At 37.6% G+C, this 22219-nt stretch overlaps 1 protein-coding gene across 1 annotated transcript; it reads right to left on the bottom strand.

Moving 5' to 3' along the window:
- Nucleotides 1-153: 153 nt before the first annotated feature.
- On the bottom strand, nt 154-22141 carry LOC106131923 (titin homolog). Its single transcript, XM_060951734.1, has 16 exons — nt 21828-22141; nt 20237-20385; nt 16703-19921; nt 15726-15821; nt 14842-14926; nt 13820-13998; nt 13278-13367; nt 12484-12642; nt 11768-11938; nt 9944-10099; nt 9130-9278; nt 8173-8695; nt 7708-7806; nt 7028-7137; nt 6505-6625; nt 154-333 (listed from the first exon to the last, which is right to left on the bottom strand). Exons 1-16 carry the CDS (start codon nt 21910-21912, stop codon nt 154-156), a joined length of 5571 nt encoding a protein of 1856 aa, XP_060807717.1. The 5' UTR covers nt 21913-22141.
- Between the last annotated feature and the right edge of the window lie 78 nt (nt 22142-22219).

Genomic DNA, 22219 nt, shown 5'->3' with positions numbered 1-22219 from the left:
TGAATTTTGTGATAGGTTGTCATTTTGCTAAATGTTGTAATTTTACAATAGGCTGTCATTTTGCTAAATGTTGTAATTTTACAATAGGCTGTCATTTTGCGAAATGTTTGACATTTTGCAACAATCTGTTTATTTTTATTTTGGACCAGTTCCTCACCTTATAAGCGTATGGGCTCGATTCCTCAAAGCGCACAGAGTGTCGGCGTCCTCCCCCGGCCTCCCCTCTTCGTACAGCCTACTAGCACAGAGCACAGAATCCAGGGCGACTGACAGACAGTCACACAGCTGTCTGGATAGGTCCATCTCACGTTGGTCGGCGTGGAGATCTTTTTCCTGCGGACAAAAATGAAATATTCTTATATTTAAATTGACACATACATACATATAATCACGTCTATATCCTTTTGGGGTAGACAGAGCCAACAGTCCAACAGTCTTGCAAAGACTGACAGGCCACGTTCAGCTATTTGGCTTTAAGATTTAATTGACACCTACTTTCTTATAGTTCAGTTGTTTTCTTAAAGTTGACTTTGACAGAATAATTAAAACATTACTTTCGCCGGCTGTTGTTTTATGCCAACTAATATTATAAATGCGAAAGTAAGTTCATTTGTTTGTTTGTAACCTCTTCCCGCTTTATGTTCAGAACAAATCTTCTTGAAATATACACGTATAAATAATAAAGAATCTTTAGAAGGACACAAAGTGTACATTTTATCAATTGATCAAGTAATTTTCGTCTTCGTCAGCGTAATACATTTGGTTCCCCCTTTAAAGTTACACACATACATACATACCATCACGCCTGTCACCCATTGGGGCAGGCAGAGACTATGGATTTCCACTTGCTACGATCCTTAAAGACCTCTCCCGCTTCCTCCACACTCATTACTCATTTCATGCATATTCTACTATTACGGATACTCCTAACATCTCCCTTTCTTAAGACATTCCAAATTGGACCTTAATAGTTTAAGTTATTTCTAACAAAATTGTTACATAGCTACATACATACATATACTCACATCTATATCCCTTGCGGGGTATACAGAGCCAACAAACAGTCTTGAAAAGACTGTTAGGCCACCTTCAGCTGTTTGGCTTAATGATAGATTGAGATTCTAATAGTGACAGGTTGCTAGCCCATCGCCTTAAAGAGAAATCCCAAGTTTATAAGCCTATCCCTTAGCCTTTTACGACATCCACGGGAAAGAGATGGAGTGGTCCAATTCTATTTTGTTTTAGTGCTGGGAATCACACGGCACTGCTGAGAACCACACGGCACTATATATGTACATTGTTACATAGGTATTCTTATCAGTCTTTACAAGACTGTTAGCTCTGTCTACCCCGCAAGGGATGTAGACGTGATTATATGTATGTATGTATGTTACATAGGTAATTTGATGCAAATCAAATTAGAGTACCTACATATACCTTAATAATATATCAAAGAGATAGTTCCCAGTAACACTCGCACCCCCCACCCTCTTAAGAGTTCACGATTGCCGTATATAACATTAGTCTGTGGGACGCGCGCCATTAAGGCCGTGCCTTGTTTGTTTTACGCAAGTTACTTGCACAATCCGAATCAGGAATATTCGATAATACTTCATCCTACTATCCTACTACTATTATAAAGGCGAAAGTTTGTATGGATGTATGGATGTTTGTTACTCTTTCACGCAAAAACTACTGAACCGATTACCATGAAATTTGGTATGTAGGTAGCTGAAGACCCAGAATAACACATAGGCTACTTTTTATCCCAGAGTTCCCGCGGGATTGATAGGGTTTCCATGCGGACGAAGTCGCGGGCGGCCTCTAGTTTAACAATAAATTTCGAAATATTTACATTAAAAAATGCAATATAAATTATTTTATACGTCTAGGATAATCAAAACCAACCATTAAACGATGATTCTACTAAAATTAAGCTCTTTTTTACGAACGAGTCATAAAGGAAGGATAGTTTTGCAACGCGGCATCTCCCGCTACTGTACTGTACAAAATAAAACCTCAATTACACCAATAACATTTTATTGTTCGTCTTATTCGTGTGATAAAAATTTATAAAATCACTACTAATTAGCTAACTGTTATTATGTAAGTAGTTGGTACAAACCACGAATGCTTGTGAAAAAAATGCAATTTTAAAAAAACGTTATCTCCTTATAAAGTACCCGGGCGGTGCTTTAAATTTCCAGTTAACTGGGTTTTTAATTCAAAAAGAAATAATTTGTATGCAGATTTTGGATATTTTACAAAAATATAAAACGTGTGTGTGAATTTCTTAAACGTTATCTGTTGAGAAGAGGATTTTTTTTTTGTTGGATTACGTGACTAAGACTAAGACTAAGACTAAGGAAATAAGCACTTTCACCTAGCAACAACTATGATTCAAGCTGGATGAGGTCACGGAGGTCAGACAGGAGTCGCTTCATGTAATATAGATAAATAAATATATGTATAACATAATAAGAAAAATACTATTCATTGCACATAAATAATAACAAATTAAGTATTAAATTATTAAGTGCCGTTTGGTTCCCGGCACTTTAGAACAGGACACATATTTCCCATGGAAGCCGTAAAAGGCGACTAGGGGAAAGTCTAATTAACTTGGGATTCTTCTTGCAGGTGATGGTCTGAATACCCCGCGAGGGATAAAGACGACATAATATATATATATATATGTATGTTTGTAAGTCTCAACATGTAATACCGATCCCACATAGAAACAACGATGTCCCAACTTGTCTTGACTTGAGTCATCAAACTTGATGCACGCATGCCGGCGCCGTCGGAGGCACCGAATTCAGCCCATCGATGTTATCTTACCCGGGGCGCCATAAAACCACTAGATTTAAGGTATGAGGCCCTTGGTACAGAGTAGATTAAATGTATAGAGCACAAGCATTAATTCTCTAATGATTTAAGGTTTGGTGCTAATAAATAAATTTAAAAAAAAAATTGTGCTCAGGATGGTTCACTGAGCGAAAAAATTAAGAATGATTTTTATGAATAACTGTATCATAATAGCTCTATAAATATCTAAAATATAAAATACTACCAATTGAGCGGTAGCTTCGTTCCCATGGAAATTTTCATAAAAATGCATTATGTTACTCCTAGAGGTTTTCAACGTGTATGTGACAAAAATAATAATAGCTCCAGTAATTTTTTAGTTTAGTCGTCAAACAAATCTTTCGTATTTTTTTATAATATTAAAAACAAAATGAATATACAGCTTTGTCTCTATACACATATCATCCGCACCAAGAGACGAGAGGACACCACATCGGCAGATCGCGTCGGTCGATAAACGACAATTAACACCGATACGTTTCAATAAACGACGACGTTGGCGAATTTCTTTTGATTTGGAAAGAATTAAAATTCCAATGTTTACTGCCCGTGTTGGTTTTTATTGCGATGGAGATTGTATCGCGCGGTTGCAATGTATTACAATGTTCATTGTTGGTTGTTAAAGCCGATAATGCTTCATGATATTTATTTTCTGTTCGAATTTCATGAGTAAACACAGGACTATACATACTGGAGTGCCGTGTGGTTTCCGGGACTTATGAAAAGTTAGGATTTTACACGAAGCGAAGGGAAACCTAACCCATATTGGATCAATTATGGTTACACATCCAATTGCCTGAATGTGCAAGTTTCCATATTTTTACTCACCGTTAAAGCATCGGTTAGTATTCAAACTAATGTAAGTACATAACTTAGAAAATAGTCAATCGATACATGGCAGGGATGGGATTCGAACCTATTTCCTTATCCACACGCATTATAACCGGCCACATTACCAATTCGACCACCAACGCTCAATAATCAATCACACTATTACCGGACTAATGATTTAGTACTGTCGCAAGTGCGGTGTGTCGTTCAAACGCGCCCAATGCATTAGCGCCGGTAGTGCTATACCTACTGTGCCACCGACGACGCTCGTGACGTCACAGGGTCGTATACGAAATGCGAATGGAGCGATAGAAGTATGCAGGGATCGTGGCATTTGTGTCTGCCGACCCTTCTGGGAAAGAGGATTGATTTGATATATGTGACTTCACACGGTTATATATCTAACATACATATTTTATTGATAAATATTGTATTATCTTTCTTCTCCCGGCGTTGGGACAATGAAACAATTTTATTATTTATTCCCATGAAAACGAACAAAGTAATTTTTTTTTAGTTATCCATTATATGAAATAGAACAAAAGTTTATATAATAAAAGTACTGACTACTTAAACAAAGGGAGTGTAAATAGGACTAATGGAGTGGGAAGGCCTAGATGACTTTGATCAAATCAAGAGGTCAGGTCAAGAGTACCCGAAACCGCCGAGCTTGCATGAAGAGAGTTATGAATGTGGATGAAGCGAAGGAAGTATGCAGAGATCGTGGCAAGTGGAAAGATGTAGTCTCCGCCTACCCCTCCGGGAAAGAGGCGTGATTTAATTATGTATGTATCCATATTGGTGTCGTGTGGTTCCTGGCACCAATACAAAAAAGAATGGGACCACTCCATCTCTTTCCCATGGATGTCGTAAAAGGCGACTAAGGGATAGGCTTACAAACTTGGGATTCTTTTTTAGGCGATCGGCTTGCAACCTGTCGCTATCTGAATCTCAATTCTATCATTAAGCCAAATAGCTGAACGTGGCCTAGGTATCAGTCTTTTCAAGACTGTTGGCTCTGCCTACCCCGCAAGGGATATAGACGTGATCATACGTATGTATGTACATATGTATCCATAATAATAATTTTACTACCTTCTACCCCTTCTCAAACTATCCTTTACGTTGTCCCCAGCACAAACTTTTACGACAACAAATTTGGCGTTAGATTGAAACGCGCCCATCAAAAATAACGATTCGGAAGAATCATACCCCTTTTTTTTACCAAATAGCACAAGTTCATAATGTCCGTTAAAATTTTCCCCTGCATGGAAGTCATAAAAAGGCATTATTGGAAAACTTACTATATGTTTAGATTTTTTCTGTAGCAGTAATATAGTAAATGCGAAAGTTCTTATTAGGTACTGGCTTTAATGTCGCGAAGGACTATGTTTACATTTCATTTTTAGCGTTTATTAAAGAAAATGCGGAATACTAAAGAGTAGTAGTAGGAGCCTTTTTTTTCAAATTCTATATTTATTTTCATTATAAATTAGTTGACTTGGTTTTTTTGGACCCCTACTTGGCCATAAAGAAATAAAATTTTCGTAAAATCTGAGAGGGCTAGAAACCTGTCACTTTTTGAATCTCAACTCTATCATTAAGCCAAATAGCTGAACGTGGCCGTAGCCGAACGTCTTTTCAAGACTGTTAGCTCTGTCTACCTCACAAGGGATATAGACGTGACCATATGTATGTATGTAAATCCTGAGACACCCCTTTGATTATTTTTGCAAAAGAGCATTCGTGCCAAATTTCAAGTCGATCAATCAAAATTTTTATTTTTTTTTCTCATACAATCTTTAAACCCCCTTTTTGACCTCTTTAGGGGTTAAATTTCGAAAAATCCTTTCTTATCTGAGCACTACGTGGTAACATAAAGCTGGTGTCCAAATTTCAAGTTTGTAGCTTCTATGGTTTAGGATGGGCGTTGATGAGTCATTCACCCTTGTTCCTTTATACATATAATAGATTATTGGACAATTCAACATCACTTAATAATTGTCATATCTATTGGTTTCACAACATTGGTTGACGTCAAATATATTACTTAAAACCAAGATTACGGCCACTTTCAAAGCGTCAGTCTATCTGCCTGTCAGTTTATCGAGACCATTTTTATACATATAGCAGTAATGAAGATAAGTTGGATAACTTGTAACACTGAAACTGAATTTCATACAACTTTATTACAACAATTTATTCTATTAAGATAAATCCATTATTTTGTAGGTGCGACATCTATTGGAGAAGCTACAAAATCATAAGTTACCATTTAGGTACGAGTAACGTCAAAAAGCAACTACTGTGATTACATTTTCGTACAGCTCAACGCCAACAGATGGCACTGCACAAAAAACTAACCAAAACCAAATTACTTCACGGACATAGGTTTCAAAATTTCGTGAGAACAAATAAAAATGTAAAGTAAACATTAACAGACTTATCAGATGGATGCCAAGAATTAAATGGATTGCTGAATGATCGAATTGGGATTCAAAGATCAGACATCTAACTTAAGTCTACACACCGAAAAAGTATGAGAACTCACAATTTTTTTGCTAACTTCCAAACTACATGCCGTGTGGTTCCCGGCACTCTAAAATATTTCCCATGAATGTCGAAAAAGACGACTAAGGGATAGGCTAAAAAACTTCGGATCCTTCTTGCAGACGATGGCTTAGCCTGTCATTATTTGAATCTCAATTCCATCATCAAGCCACACAGCTGAACGTGTCCTTTCATTCTTTGCGCGACTGTTGACTCCGTCCACCCTGTAAGGTATCAAGACGTTACAAAACTCACCAGTTTCTGAGACAGCAGCCTGATGATGTGCACACAAGTGTTGGTTGTGACGAAATATGAAGCGCTGAGACGGCACGCGGCCACGATGCGAGAAATTATGAGAACCGTTGTTGTTAATAATCTGCGGACAATACAAATATGTTATATTAATCCTGTCACAACTTATTAATAATACGTACATACATATGGTCACGTCTATATCCCTTGCGGGGTAGACAGAGCCTTGAAATAGTCTTGAAAATACTGGTAGGCCACGTTCAGCTATTTGGCTTAATGACAGAATTGAGATTCAAATAGTGACAGGTTGCCAGCCCATCGCCTAAAAAATAACCCCAAGTTGGCAAGCCTATCCCTTAGTCGCCTTTTACGACATCCATGGGAAATAGATGGGTTGCCCCTTTTTTTTTTTTGTATTGGTGCCGGGAACCACACGGCACTATTAAGGTGACCATATGTATGTATGTAGACCTAAACAGTATCTTGTCGACACAGGATCTACCACACCAGTCACAACGGTACATACTTGGCGCTGAGCTGGGCGGCGAGGTGCTCCTTCTCGGCGGCGGCCGCTAACAGCTGCCCTAGCACGCGGAGAGCTTGCATTTTCTGGAAACTCAGCTTCTCTTGCGAATACTGACAACAATGGAATTAATAAATTAACAATCATTATCAATGGCCACTTTAGAAATCATGCTGTCCCTAGGTACTAACATAGTTTGTAAGCATTACTAATACAAATGAGTCCTTGTTACTTATATAAATAAAATTCATTCATTCATTCATTCATTCATTCATTATGGAAGTAGATGATTGGAAAAACAAAAAATCAACTGCCCAACACTAGCACTGATCAACCAATTTGTATAAGTAAAAAATCTTATTTAAACCGACTTCAAAAAAAGTAGGTTTTTAATTTGACAGTTTTTTGCAATTTATCGTATGTTTCCTAAGACTTAAGAATAGGACCACTCCATCTGTCCTTTGGATGTCGTATAAGACGACTAAGGGAACGGCCAAATAAGCTTAGGATTCTTCTTGTCACTGGATGAATCTCAACTTATCATTGAGCCAAACAGCTGAACGTAGCTTATCACTCATTTTCAAAGACTGTTTCTTCTGTCAATCCCGCGAGGTATAAAGATAGACATAATTATATGCATGTATGTATTTGTAAAGAAATATCCATGTAAAGTGTTCACATACCTTGTCAACCTTCTCCATCATGCGATGTAGCTCATTCAGCTGCCTCTCCAAAAACGCCGTGTCTATAATCTCTTTTCTCTTCTCGCTTTTTCCACTCCCCTAAAAGAATAAGAGTATTTCTTAAAAAACAGCTGGCCCGTCTTGAAGGCATGATTATATCTGTGGAATTTCTTTGATGATATGGTAGTATAATACTTTAAAAATAAACAAAGATTTTTCAAAGGAGAGTAAGAAATTAGAGTGAGTAGGGTGAGAAAACAACCCTCCTTCCTCTATGTATTTTGTCACCCTCCTTTTTCTCGCCCTTCTTTTTCTCATCCCGCTATTTCTCACCCACTTTTTTCTCACCCTCTTTCCTCGATCGATAAAAATAGGGTGAGAAAAAGTAGGGTGAGAAAATAAAGCGAGAAAGGAGGTTGAGAAAGTAGACTGAGAAAGGAGAGACAAAATAGAATAGATACTCACCTTGCTCATATCACTCAATGAGCTGCAAACCGAACTGGTCTTACTCAATTTAGGCTTATCCTTCTTCTTTTTCTTCTTCACTTCTTGATTCTCCACAATGATCTCCGTTTCGTTATTATTGTTAAACACGTCGGCCATATTATTATCAACCTTATTGTCATCAGCTAGATCTCCATTTGAAACGTTTTCAGTTTTATTTTCTTCATTCGAGAGTTTCTCACCTTTATTATCTTCTAAGTCACCGTTAGTTACTTTCTTCCCTTCTAAATCGCCATTAGCTACTTTCTTACCTTTATCTACCCCGTTAGGGACTTTTTTGCTTTTATTTTCATCGACATTTTTATCTTTATCATCAGAATTTTGATTTATCTTTTTATTCTTCTCTTTCTTAGGTTCTTCTTCAAGTAATGGCGTTATAATGTTTGCGAGTGTGTGTAACACTTTGTGCACTTTGTTGGAAGATGAGAATGTCAACGGTTCGAAATGTATTGTGTCATCGTCTACCACGGCTACCTCATTGCCACTGAAACAATAAAGATATAATATTATATATATAATATGCCGTGTGGTCCCCGGCGCCAATACAAAAAAGAATAGGACCACTCCATCTCTTTCCAATGGATGTCGTAAAAGGCGACTAAGGGTTAGGCTTATAAAATTGCGATCCCTTTTTTAGGCGATTGGCTAGCAACCTGTCACTATTCGGATCTCAATTCCATCATTAAGCCGAGCAGCTGAACGTGGCCATTCAGTCTTTTCGGGATTATTGGCTCTGTCTACCCCGTAAGGGATATAGACATGACTATATGCATGTATGTATGTATAATATATAGCACACGGAAGATCTTCCCTTCGTGGCTTCGTCATCATTACCCCCATGATTACCATACATACGGCACACAATTTATAAGAAAACTTCTGTTATCATTCAAATAATTCAGTTGTAAACTAACTTACCTAGACAACAACTTCTGCTTAACCTTCCTAGCTTTCCGCTTGATGGCCTTCTGCTTCTCCCTCTCCTTCCTCTCCAACTCTATTCTCTCCGCTTCTTCCGCCAACTCTTTCTCCTCCTTAGTGCTTTGGTCTTGACTTTCCGATGTCGTCTGTGGGTTATTTAAAAAATTTTGATTTTTTTTTTATTGAAAAAATTAAATATGATCAAGTAAAGAATTTACGCAAAATTAAATAGTGTCCGCTCCATCTGCGTAAAAAGGAAGATCCCGCTTATTCTGTTCCCGCGAACTCAAGTGAAAATCTTCATAATTCATAATTCACCTTTAAATTTTTTTATTAAAAAGACCTACCATGGATCATATGAGAATAAAAAACTCACAGGCTGCCTAGTAGCCTTCTCCCTTAAAGCCTAAAGTCTAGATTCCACTCGTCATTGCGAGGCGTCCTGTTTGTTCCTAATTCTGGATCTTAAACGACTTTAATCCTTAGATACGTATAATATACATACATTAATCATTACTATATTACTGCAAAATAATTTATTTTTCAGACATTTGTTTACATGTTTAGTTTTAATTTCTTTTTGTAGTATTGGCCTTTAATAAAGAGTTTGACGTAGTTTTTGAGGGTTTTTTAAATGTGAAAATGATGACGTTTAATTTAAATAAAAATAGACTCAAACGGCTCAGAAGCATGGGTATAGTCTATGTTTAACAGGATGCAGTAGTTTTAAATGTCACCCTGTATGTATGTATGCGAGTCCCTGGAACAACACGGCACCCTGTATAACATAACACTAGAACGAACAACTGACCGGCTGTCGCGCGGCGCGCTCGCGCACGGCCCGCAGGCGCGACGCCAGGCGCAGCTGCGACGCGTCCTGCTTGTCGCGGATGCGCACGCGCAGCGACGCCGCCTCCAGCTCCGCCGCCGCCGCCAGCGCCGACAGCCGGGACTTCACTCCTTCAGCCTATATGTTGAAAAAAAAACATTTACATTGTATCACAGTCTGACAACATACATACATACATAAAATCACGCCTCTTTAGAATAGAATAGAATTGAATAGATTTATTTTCAAAATTGGATACAAGGTATCACTTATTGACGTCACATCACTTAAATCTTATTATAACTACTACCGATTCCGAAGCGCACGTGTAGAAGAAGCGGCGGAACAAACTACACTGCAGCATTTTCATCGGACGTCAATATACAAATATAGATCTCTTAAATCTAAATCTAAAAAAACATGAATGAATGTAGAACTAGTTATTTCAATACGAATATTTCGTCAAATAAATAAAGATAAAATAAAATATGTACACACTGTACAAATTATGTCAACACCATGTCAAAAATGCACAAGCGTTTAAGAGGCCATTATGACAAGCTCGGGTCACACATGTTTATCATTAATATAATGCTCCGTGCTGTAATAGGCTTTCCTGCAGAGCTCATCTTTAATGTACTTTTTGAATTTTCTATCATTCATTTCAAGAACACTTTTTGGTAATTTATTATAAAATCTTATACAATTAATCAGAAATGATTTCCCTACCTTAGCCAGCCGATGCCCTGGGATCGACAACTTATAATTGTTCCGCAGTGATCTACTAGTACATTCACCTACTTTTTTGAAAGGGTCTAAGTTTTTCCTAACATGCATAATGTTATCGAAAATGTATTGTGACGGCAATGTTAAAATATTAAGGTTTTTGAAAAAATCTCTAAGCGAATTTCTTTGTTTTAAGCCGTAGATAGCTCGAATTGCCCTTTTTTGTAGAATGAAAATAGTTTGTATGTCTGCTGCTGCTCCCCAAAGCAGCAGACCATAAGACATTAAACTATGAAAATAACTAAAATATACTAACTTAGCAGTTGCCACATCTGTCAAATGCCTAATACGACGAATAGCGTAGGCTGCAGAACTAAGCCGTTTAGAAAGTTTTAAAATGTGAGCATTCCATTTCAAATTTGAATCTAATGTTATTCCTGAGAAAGTAGTACTATCAACAAAATCTAATCTTTTACTACTTATACCAATATCCACATTTGCCTGCCGCACATTGGGAAGTGTAAACTTAATGCATTGGGTCTTATTTGCATTTAACAGTAAGTTGTTGATTGTAAACCAGTTAGAAATGACGAAATGATGAAAGTGCTATTCACATCATCACAGATTTCGCTACGGCGCTTCATCTTAAAAATTAGTGACGTTTTATTTGCAAACAACGCGATGCCAGTATGTTTCTCAATCATGCAAGGCAGGTCGTTGATATATATCAGAAAGAGAAAAGGTCCCAAAATGGAACCTTGCGGTACCCCAATTTTTACCGTCGCTCTTTTCGATTTTGTATTATTTAAATTATTTAAATCTACCGTCTGTAATCTATCACTAAGATATGAGATAGAGATACTAAGACTTTCCCGGAGGGGTAGGCAGAAACTACCTCTTTCCACTTGCCACGACCTTTGCATAGTTCCTTCCTTCTTTTTCTAGTTTTTGAGCCTATTCATTACAACCAAACAAACAAAGTTTTCCTCTTTATAATATTAGTGTAGATTTATATCCCGGGCTCCTCTCCAGTGGTGAGGATGCAACCTGGTCTAAAGCCAGAAAGGAAGAAGATCATACCTTCTCCCTCGCAGCGTCATCCCTCTCCTGTTTCTTCTGCTCCTTAAGCTCTTCCACTCTTGCGTCTCTCTCCTTCCTCTTCTCCAATAGATTCTCCACGTGCAGCTTTCTGGCAGCTTCTATAGCTTGCCTCCGAGCGCCGACGGCGGCTTCCCTGGCTGCTTTTTGTTCCTAGAAACAAAATATTAGGTCGTTACAAATGAAATTGACATTTGGTGTGGGTAAGAATAAAAGTTATGAATATGGATGAAGCGAAGGAAGTATGCAGAGATCGTGGCAAGTGGAAGAGGTAGTCTCTGCCGTGATTTTATGTATGTACGTGTGTAGGAACAAAAGTCGAACATTTTTTACATACAGTCACGTCTATATCCCTTGCGGGGAAGACAGAGCCAACAGTCTGATAGGCCACGTTCAGCTGTATGGCTTTATGATGGAATTGAGATTCAAATAGTGTCAGGTCGCTAGCCTATCGCCTACAAGAGGATATCCAAGTTAAGCCTATCCCTTAGTCGCTTTTTGCCATATCCATTGAAAAGATATTGAGTGTTTCTATTCTAAAATACTGGAAACCCCACGGCACAAACTTTAGTTAAAAAAAAACCATTAGGACGGAAATTTATAAAATATTTGAAGGCGGTTTGGACTGCCTTAATGGACACAAATGCAACTACCTAATTAAAGTCTCAAAAAGCCGGTAGATGGCGTTCAAAACTTACCAACTTCATGAGTCTGTCCCTCCTGACTTGTCTCAGCCTAGTGGTGTGAAGTCTGCACTGGGCCAAGAAGTCATGCCTTCGATTCTCGGCCTCCAATTGTTTGATGAAAGCTATCTCTCTGAGTTTCTCCTCTTCGTCGTGAGCTTTGCGGATTATGTCCTGTTAAAATATATATATATATATATAAAGATACGTCTTTTTCTCTTACGAGGCAGACTGAACCAACAGTTACAAGGCTTAAGCCATGTTTATCTAGCCTAATAATGGAATTGAGATTCCGTTAAAGTGACTTATGTATGGCTTTATGATGGAATTGAGATTCTAATATAAAGAAAAGAAAATTTAAAACAATAAAAAAAAATATTAATAAAGTATTCAAACTTTATTAATATTTTTTTTTATTGTTTTAAATTTTCGTCATTTTTGTTTCTATTTTGTATTTAATTCAAAACATACAAATTAGTTTCCCCAAATGTTCCTGTCAGGCGCTTTTAGGATGACAAAATGCTAGTTTTTGCTTAAATTAATTAGAGAAATGGCGCGTGCAAAAAAATATTACTGGTCCTTCGAGTCGGATCAACAAAATAAATGCAATATACATATATTTGAAAACATTAGCAATGAAATCGTTTTTTTTAAGAATCAACATACATACATACATACATACGGTCACGTCTATATCCCTTGCGGGGCAGACAGAGCCAACAGTCTTGAAAAGACTGTATGGCCACGTTCAGCTACTCGACTAAACGACATTTTAAGGATTAATTTGATGTTATCATATTTTTATTTACCTTCAGCCTTTGATCTCTATTTTCTGTTGCTTTCTGCAATCTCCGCTCCATTCGCAGCCTCTTCTCTTCTATCAGCTGATTCTTCGCTACCTGCGGACAAACATGCAATATATTACAATTTGAAGGTATATTTGGTAAAGTACACATATTGCGATGGCAAATTTTTTCAAAATAAGACTAATTGCGAAAATTAGGCGTTGACATTTTGCGAAAAATACACATTTTGAATAGGGAGTCATTCTACGCTTTAAAATACACTTACCTTTACTTCTTCGACCCTGGCTAGCTTCTGATGTATCTTCTTAACCCGTTCTGTTCGACACTCCATCCTGTCTTTCAGCCCTGGCTGAGCAGCTTTGAAGCTGACGTAACGCTCACGAAACACTCGTTTTAATACGAGCGGGTAACAAAATCGCGAATATCATAGACATTTTGCGCAAAATTGAGTATTATGCGAATTTTGACATTTTGCGAAAATAAGAAATTTTACGAAAATAAGACATTCTGGGGCATAGTGACTTCAAAATCTGTAAAATACTTACCTTTACTTCTTCGACCCTGGCCAGCAACTGATGTATCTTCTTGGCCCTTTCCGTCTGGTACTCCATCCTCTGTCTCTCAGCCCTGGCCTGCTTGGCTTGCAGCCGACGTAGCGCGTCCTGGAAGCTGCCCCGTCGCTTGATCCCCTGGGATAACTTCGCGTGGAGTTGTTGGGCTCGACCTGTGTAGAAATATACATACATACATACATATGGTCACGTCTATATCCTTTGCGGGGATAGAGAGTCTAGACAGAGCCAACAGTCTTGAAAAGACTGAATGGCCACGTTCAGCTATTTGGCTTAACGATAGAATTGAGATTCAAATAGTGACAGGTTGCTAGCCCATCGCCTAAAAAAGAATCCCAAGTTTGTAAGCTTATCCCTTAGTCGCATTTTACGACATCCATGGGAAAGAGATGGAGTGGTCCTATTCTTTTTTGTATTGGTACCGGGAACCACACGGCAGAAATATATGGGACTGGTGAAAATAAAACGGTAAGGAATTATATCGTTAATATTTTTATTAGACTTTTTCAAAACACATCTTATAACGTCTTACATCGTACCACAGACTTTTATTCTATGTATATTTTATTGTTGCCAGTACAAAAATAAGTAAGAGGTCAGTTAAGAAAAAGGTTTTAAATATAAACAAAAACAAAAATTTCCCCCACACATACCTATATAGTTTTAAATTTCATTTGTTATTATGCATTTGGTTACAATCATAAATTTATCTTATTTATTTTGTCCTTAATAGTTTCTTTCTTCATCATAAACTATTAATTTATATCGCTGATAGACAAACAAATGACAGTTATTTAGAGGCCGATACAGGACAACAGACATAAGTAAACATATAAATGTAAAACCCTGTCTAACCGTAATCCAAGATCCATGGTCAAAGGCATACCAAAGGCTCCTCTCCACAGTGGTGAGGATGCAACCGGGACTAAAGCCAGGTGGAAGAAGACATCGCAATGGATAGAAGACGAATTAATTAAATAAGAATGTTGACTCACCAGGATCTCTGGCGACCAGGGCTTCAAGGACGACCAGGGTGTCCACTCTCTCTGCCCACGACATACCCGCTAGAGCGTTCTCGTACTGAAACAATGCCAAACATAGATATAGTAATTCATTTCTTAATTATAAATAAATAATAAAGGTAAAGGGTCCGGTCAAAAGTACCCGAAACCGCCGAGATTGCATGAAGAGAGTTATGAATGTGGATGAAGCGAAGGATGTATGCAGAGATCGTGGCAAGTGGAAAGAGGTAGTCTCTGCCTACCATTCCGGGAAAGAGGCGTGATTTTTTGTTTGTATGTATGTATTCCTTAATTTGTTTGTTTCTTAATTTCTTCGTCTCTTCATTAATTTTTTTCATCATCTCTTCCTCTCTTCACCTCTACACCTCTTTATCTCTTCACGTCTTCATCTATTCATCTCTTAATTTCTTTATTCATCACAGCTATCATGATAGAAAACCAATGCGATAGTGAAGCAAAACAAATATTAAACATACAATAAGACATTTAAATACTATAGCTAATTACTAAACTAGTTCTACATTCATTCATGATTTTTGATGTAGACAATGTGCATTCGTCCATGATTTAGATTTAAGAGATCTATATTTGTATATTGACGTCCGATGAAAATGCTGCAGTGTAGTTTGTCCCGCCGCTTCTTCTACACATGCGCTTTGGAAGCGGTAGTAGTTATTATTAGTTTTAAGTGATGTGACGTCAATAAGTGATACCTTGTATCCAATTTTGAAAATAAATCTATTGTATTCTATTACAAATAATGTTACTTTTGCAAATTCACCAATTGAGTACGAAATAATATCCATATAGTACATATATTTAGTACAGTTTTTCAATGAATGGTCATCAAATATTACCTGATCTTCAAGGCTGACAGACAGCGAACTCAAATGGTCAGGAGACGTGCAAGAATGTGGGTGACTACTATCATCACATAAAATCTCAGCATCGGTCTGAAAGCGAAAATATCTATTTATATATCACACCTGAAGAAGAAGAAGATAACCTGGGAAGACCTAGACGAACGTATCTTGATCAAATTAAGGACGTCCTGATAAAGGGTCAGGTCAAAAGTACCCGAAACCGCCGAGCTTGTATGAAGAGAGTTATGAATGTGGATGAAGCGAAGGAAATATGCAGAGATCGTGGCAAGTGGAAAGAGGTAGTCTCTGCCTACCCCTCCGGGAAAGAGGCGTGATTTTATGTATGTATGTATATCACACACTAGCGACCCGCCCCGGATTCCCATGGGTTGTACAACCTATTTAAAACATACATATAATTACGTCTATATTCCTTGCGGGGTAGACAGACTGGTAGGCCACGTTCAGCTGTATGGCTTTATGATGGAATTAAGATTCACATAGTGAAAGGGTGCCGAAGTATAAAAGCAAATGGACTTAAAACTGATGCTTCATAATCAAAACTAGTAATTAAATTTAATAATGAGGGATACAAATTTGAAAGATATATTAGAAAGTGGATTTGAACTCAGACTAATGATATGGGTAGGTACACTTTGGGTGTTAATAACGATTATAGAATAAAGTATATAATTGTTATATGTATATTTTGTGTAAGAATAGGACCACTCCATCTCTTTCCCATGGATGTCGTCAAAGGCGACTAAGGACTAATAGGCTTATAAACTTGTGATTCTGCTTTTAGGCGACGGGCTAGCAACCTGTCACTTTATATGAATCTCAATTCTATTAGTAATCCAAACAGCTGAATGTGGCATATCAGTATTTTCAAGACTGTTGGCTCTGTCTACCCCGCAAGGGATATAGACGTGATTATATGTATGTATGTAATTGTAATATATTGCAATTACCTCAGTGTCATCAGTCTCCGTGTCCAAATCTATGTCAGAAACTTGTTGCAGCTCCATGATCTGCCTGTTCAGAAGATCTTCCTCTTCACACAACTTTCTCTGATCCACCTCCGACTGGAAATCCAACGCCCAACTAATCTTCTTCTCATTCTCTTCAATCTGTGAGGTCATCTCTGCTATCTCAGACATTTCCGATGGATCAGCAGCCTTCAATATCTCATTATGATTAGGAATTTGATCATCTTCTTCCAAATACTTAAACGTTGACTTAAATTCCGCTTTCCATTTGTCAAAATCAAAAGCATCTTCAGTACTCTCTTGCGATCTAGCTAAACCTACAGTAAGACTTTCTAACGACGAATGAAGGCGATTTTTAGTCAAATCTGATGACTCGTCATTCTTAGCAACGTCTTTCACTTTCTCAGCTCTTTTTGTGAAAGCCTTATTTCTCGATGATCGAGTTCTCAAACCGGTCACGTCAGATTTCTGTCGAATCATCGCCGTATTTTTGTTTTTAGCTTCAGACTTTTTCGTTGAAACTTTAACCGCTTTTTCTGGTTTAGGAATAGGCTGAGGCTGCTCTGATTTTGCGCGGTCTAATTTTTCGTGCTTTGGAGAATGCACTATTGGATTGTTCTCCTGTTTCGGCGATTCTATCATGTTCAAAGTCGGCAAACTTGTTGTAGCCGAAGGTTGGTGGAATCTGTGTTTGACCCAATGCGATTTAGATTGCTTCTTGGATTCTCGACTCAACCGCCGCGATTTCACAGTAAGCCAGCCATCGTTATCATTTTTGTTACCATCTACGTTAAGTACTTCGATAGAATTAGTCATTTCCTGTGCAAGATCATCAGGAACCAATGTTTTAAGACTTTCGCTAGATTCAATTCGTGACATATCAATTTGAGTGACGATAGTATCTGAACTGCCGTATTCGTCACAATCTTTTATTTTTTCCAAAGTTGGTACGTTTTCCTTTTTCTCTTTTTGTGTTACTTTCAAAGAGGTAGGTCTTGGTGGTCGTTTTTTGAGATCAGTTTTATTTTGAACTTTACCATCTCCCGCGCCTATTTGAGCATTTTTAATAGGAGGTTTTCTTGTGATTGTTGTACTTTTAGCAACTACATTAGGTGTTGCAGTATCAAATAGACTGCTTCGACTGGTAACATTGAACGGATAGCTACATTTGTTCTGACTCGCTTGGTTTCTTTTAGGGAATGGTCTGGGAGGTCGTGGCGCAGTATTTGGTCTCATTTCTACGACAGTCTTACTCCTTGTGAGAGTAGTGGTTCTTGTGGGAGTTTTGACTTCAGTTTTGGCAGTCACAGGCTTTGGTTTAGCAGCAGCTTGAGAATATGCTGGTCTTGTACTGGGTTTAGAATCTGTGGTTGCTTTACTGTCTGTAGTAGCCTTACCATCAGTAATAAGTTTACTGTCAGTAATAGGTTTACCATCGGTAATATATTTATCATCTGTCAATCCTTTACCATCTGAAATTATTTTATCGTCAGTTATATCAAGATTAGCTTTCCCATCTAAAATTGATATACTCTCGGTTATGGGTTTACCGTCCGTAACAGGCTTATCTTCAGAAATAGGTTTAACAACCTTACTAGGCTTTTCATCTGATACAGGTTTACCATCAGGGATAGGTTTTTCGGTTGTAATAGATTTATCGTCTGAAATTGGTTTCTCATCTGAAATGAGTTTATCTTCTGCACTAGATTTAATTTCACCCTCTTTTACAATTTCAACGACTGAAACACTATTCTTACTAGTAACAGGTTTATTGTCTGCAATATTTTTGTCGTTTGAAACAATTTTAGGTTCTGTAATAGGTTTTTCATCAGTAACAGTTTTACATTCTAATATAGCAGCAGTACATTCTTTAGTAGGCTTAACGTCAGAAGGCTGTATGTCCTGTATTGGTTCCGAATCAGCTTTATTCTCTGACTCCATTTTAAAGTAATCACCGTTATTATCGACACATTTTTGCTCTAAATCTTTCTGTTTATCCTCAACTACGAACGATTCCAATACCTTTTCAGCATTTTGTTCCACCACTTCTTTTTTAGGCGTACTTGCTGCTGATTTTGGTTTCAATTCCTCATCATTTAAAAGTTTTAAGGAACTATCAGATGGTTCAGGTGAAACTATTTTCGGACTTCCATTCCTAGTCTCCTCTGTTTTATAATCGGCAGATCTTGTAGAACTTTCATTCGATATGTCTGCGAAATTGTCTTCAGACTTAGATGAAGATTCAGTGGAAAAGCTCTCTGTTTCATTAGTAGTAGTAGTTTTCCCATCTATACATTTATCATCATTTAAATCATTCAATTTGTTTGGTTGGACAGCTTCACTATTTGTAATAACATCAGCATTTACTTCTGTTTTCGTATCAATTCCCTCTTTCTCTTTATCTAGATTCAGTAAGTTGTCATTTTTGGCATGGTTATCTTTAATTTGTTTGGCTAAAAACTCATTTTCCATAGCGTCTAACTTGGCAACAATCTCTTGAGCTTTAATGGCAGGTTCTGTAACGGACGTTTCCTTGTCTTTTGGTTCTTTACTTACATTAGCATGTTTTGGAGATTTTATGATCACCTGTTTTGGAGTAACATTGACAAACTCTTTTGCCTTACCAATTTCAACAACAGGTTCAGCTTTATCTTTGCTGTTGACCAATCTTTTTGAAGCATTGTCTTCTACAACATCTTTGCAATCTTTCTCCTTTATGTCAGATAGTCTTGTGCCCTCTTTCACAACTTTAGGCTCAGGTTTAGCGGTTACTTTTGAAGCCACAACTTTGTTGCTAAAGAACTCAACATTGGCTTTTGGACTTGTATTGGAATGACCTGAAGAAATTCGTGGGCTGATTTTGCCACTGCCTGGACTGGCTTTACCAGTAAGGCTAGGGCTGTTTTTGCCACTTGGGGTGTTACGTCCAGATAGACAAGGGCTATTTTTCCCTGACACAGATGGAGAACTCTTCACGGAGTATGTTTTTCTGGACTCAGGACGTACAAAGTCTGTCTTTCTGATCTCCCAAGCTAGGCTTTGAGGTCTCTGCGGTGGAGGCGTATTGTCGTATTCCCATTTCAGTCTGAACCATTCCCCTAGAGCTTTAAAATCGCGAGTATAATTCTCTAGAACTAATATTACTTCTTGGCACTCATTTAGGTTCTCGTGGATTTCGACAGTGTTGTAGATTTCGCCGATCTGGACAAAAAAAATGTTACACCATTGTTGTTTTTAGGTTAAAAAAATAAAAAGACCTTGTCAAATCATAGTACAATATACTGATGAGATGTAAAGAGATAATTGTAACTTTTTAAGTTTTCATTCATTTTTTGTTTGAAATCAGATTATAAATAAAATTTTACCTCTTGAATAAGCAAAGGGAACACAAAATCTTACACTATTTGACTTGCTTCAAATCAACTTTAATGTAAAAAAGAATGCAATGCACCACGCGAGCAAGAAACGATGGCACAGCTTAAAGTTACAGAAAAAAAAAACAGGTAAAATACATACAGCCCTCTGCAGGTCTCCAAACAGCAGCGCCCAGTAGCGCGCTCGCAGCTCGGAGCGCTTGTCGCGGCCCGCCGACGCCGAGCGCCGCGCCGGCCGCGGGCACGCGCGCCGCGGGACCGACACGCGCGGCGGCTTGCGCGACACTCGGGCTGCGCGCATAATACGTTAATACATACATATCGTCACGTCTATTTCCCTTGCGGGGTAGACAGAGCCAACAATCTTGAAAAGACTGAATGGCCACGTTCAGCTATTTGGCTTAATGATAGAATTGAGATTCAAATAGTGACAGGTTGCTAGCCCATCGCCTTAAAAAGAATCCCAAGTTTGTAAGCCTATCCCTAAGTCGCCTTTTACGACATCCATGAGAAAGAGATGGAATGGTCCTATTCTTTTTTGTATTGGTGCCGGGAACCACACGGCACTTACGTTATCATTTATTTATTTATTTACACCAAAAATACAACGGTAGTAGTACACCTCTTACAGTATTTGGCAAGGAATTCTTATAAGTATAACAAAATAAAATCTTCATAATATTAAGGCGTCAATGGTCGAATCGATAAGGTGCTCGGTTAAAATGCTTGATAAAGACAGGTTCAAATCCCAGCTCGACCATGTATCACTGACTATTTTCAAAGTGATCTACATTCGTTTGTAGAATACTAACAAATGCTTTTACGGTGAGGGAAAACATCGTGAGTAAACCTGAACATTCAGGCAACCGGACGTGTGACTATGATCCTATAGAGGTTAAGATTACGGAGTTAAGATGGAACTTGCTTTTTTTAAAAGCTAGAGGTGCACCTATGACCAAGGATCCTCCTGTTCTCCTCCTCCCTTGAACTCATAACCTTTACAGAGGAAACAAACCCATATTGGATTAGTGATCCAGTGACCTAAATGTGCAGATTTCCTCATAATGTTTTCCAAAGAGTATTTATAAGCAATTAAACTTGAACAATTGCTGTATGGCTTATTGATATAATTGAGATTCAAATAGTGATTAGCCATTCCTTTGATTGGCTTTTTTAACCTAGCAGACAGCATACACTATGTTTGTTTCTTATGCTTAGTTACCTTTTACAACATCCATGACAGACATTCTGTTACAAAACTATATATAATATATACTAAATCATGAATGAGATATTTCTTAACATGATTTATGTTAATCAACACAGATCAAAGGCATCAATCATTTAAGTTTAGAGTCACATAGGAGATACAAACATAAGTCAGTCTTGATCAGTGATTACCAAAACTTTAGATGAAAATTTTTCAGTTTATATTATAACACTTTAGTAAGATTGCCATTAAAACTCTAATTTAGCGAAGTAGAAAATAAGACATTTAAAATATATGTGTACCCTCCTACATGACAAATGTGGATTGCATCAAAACTTTGTAAGAGAAAATAGGAAGACAGAAACTAAACATATTCATTTTTAACAAAATACATTTTCTAATCATTGAATCCCGTGAGTCAACCATAAAATCTAAGCTAACAATGGCAATAGCCGATTCCTATAGCAACTTATACTTATACGCCCACGATACCAATTAAAATTGAAACGAACAGCATGCTTACCAGGGGTATCGACCGACACATGGAAGGCTACCAGATTTCTCGCCTCTCTGCCTTCCTCTTGAACTAATTGACGAACTTCTTCCATTTCAAATTAACGAAAAACCAGAGTTTTCGCGACAAAACAAAAGAGCAGAAATGAACTCATCACTTCCGCGTTTTCGTACATCTGCGTCGGCTTAAGCACACATCACAATATGCAACAAATATCGTAACAGTTTAACAAAAGCGAAATTAGTAAAAATTTTACAATAAAAATAATTAAAATGCGAAAAATAAATTGATGGATATTTTCATAACAATTCACGTTTGACAGATAAAGACGCACAATGTTGCTACAACAACCAGGATTTTTTGTAATTTTAGTAGAAAGTTATACACAGGAAGCAACTGCA

This window comes from Amyelois transitella, chromosome 26 (genome assembly GCF_032362555.1).
Source record: "Amyelois transitella isolate CPQ chromosome 26, ilAmyTran1.1, whole genome shotgun sequence".
Classification (NCBI taxonomy): Eukaryota; Metazoa; Arthropoda; class Insecta; order Lepidoptera; family Pyralidae; genus Amyelois; species Amyelois transitella.
The sequence above is the reverse complement of the archived record's forward strand: the minus strand, read 5'-3'. Positions and strand labels throughout refer to the sequence as shown.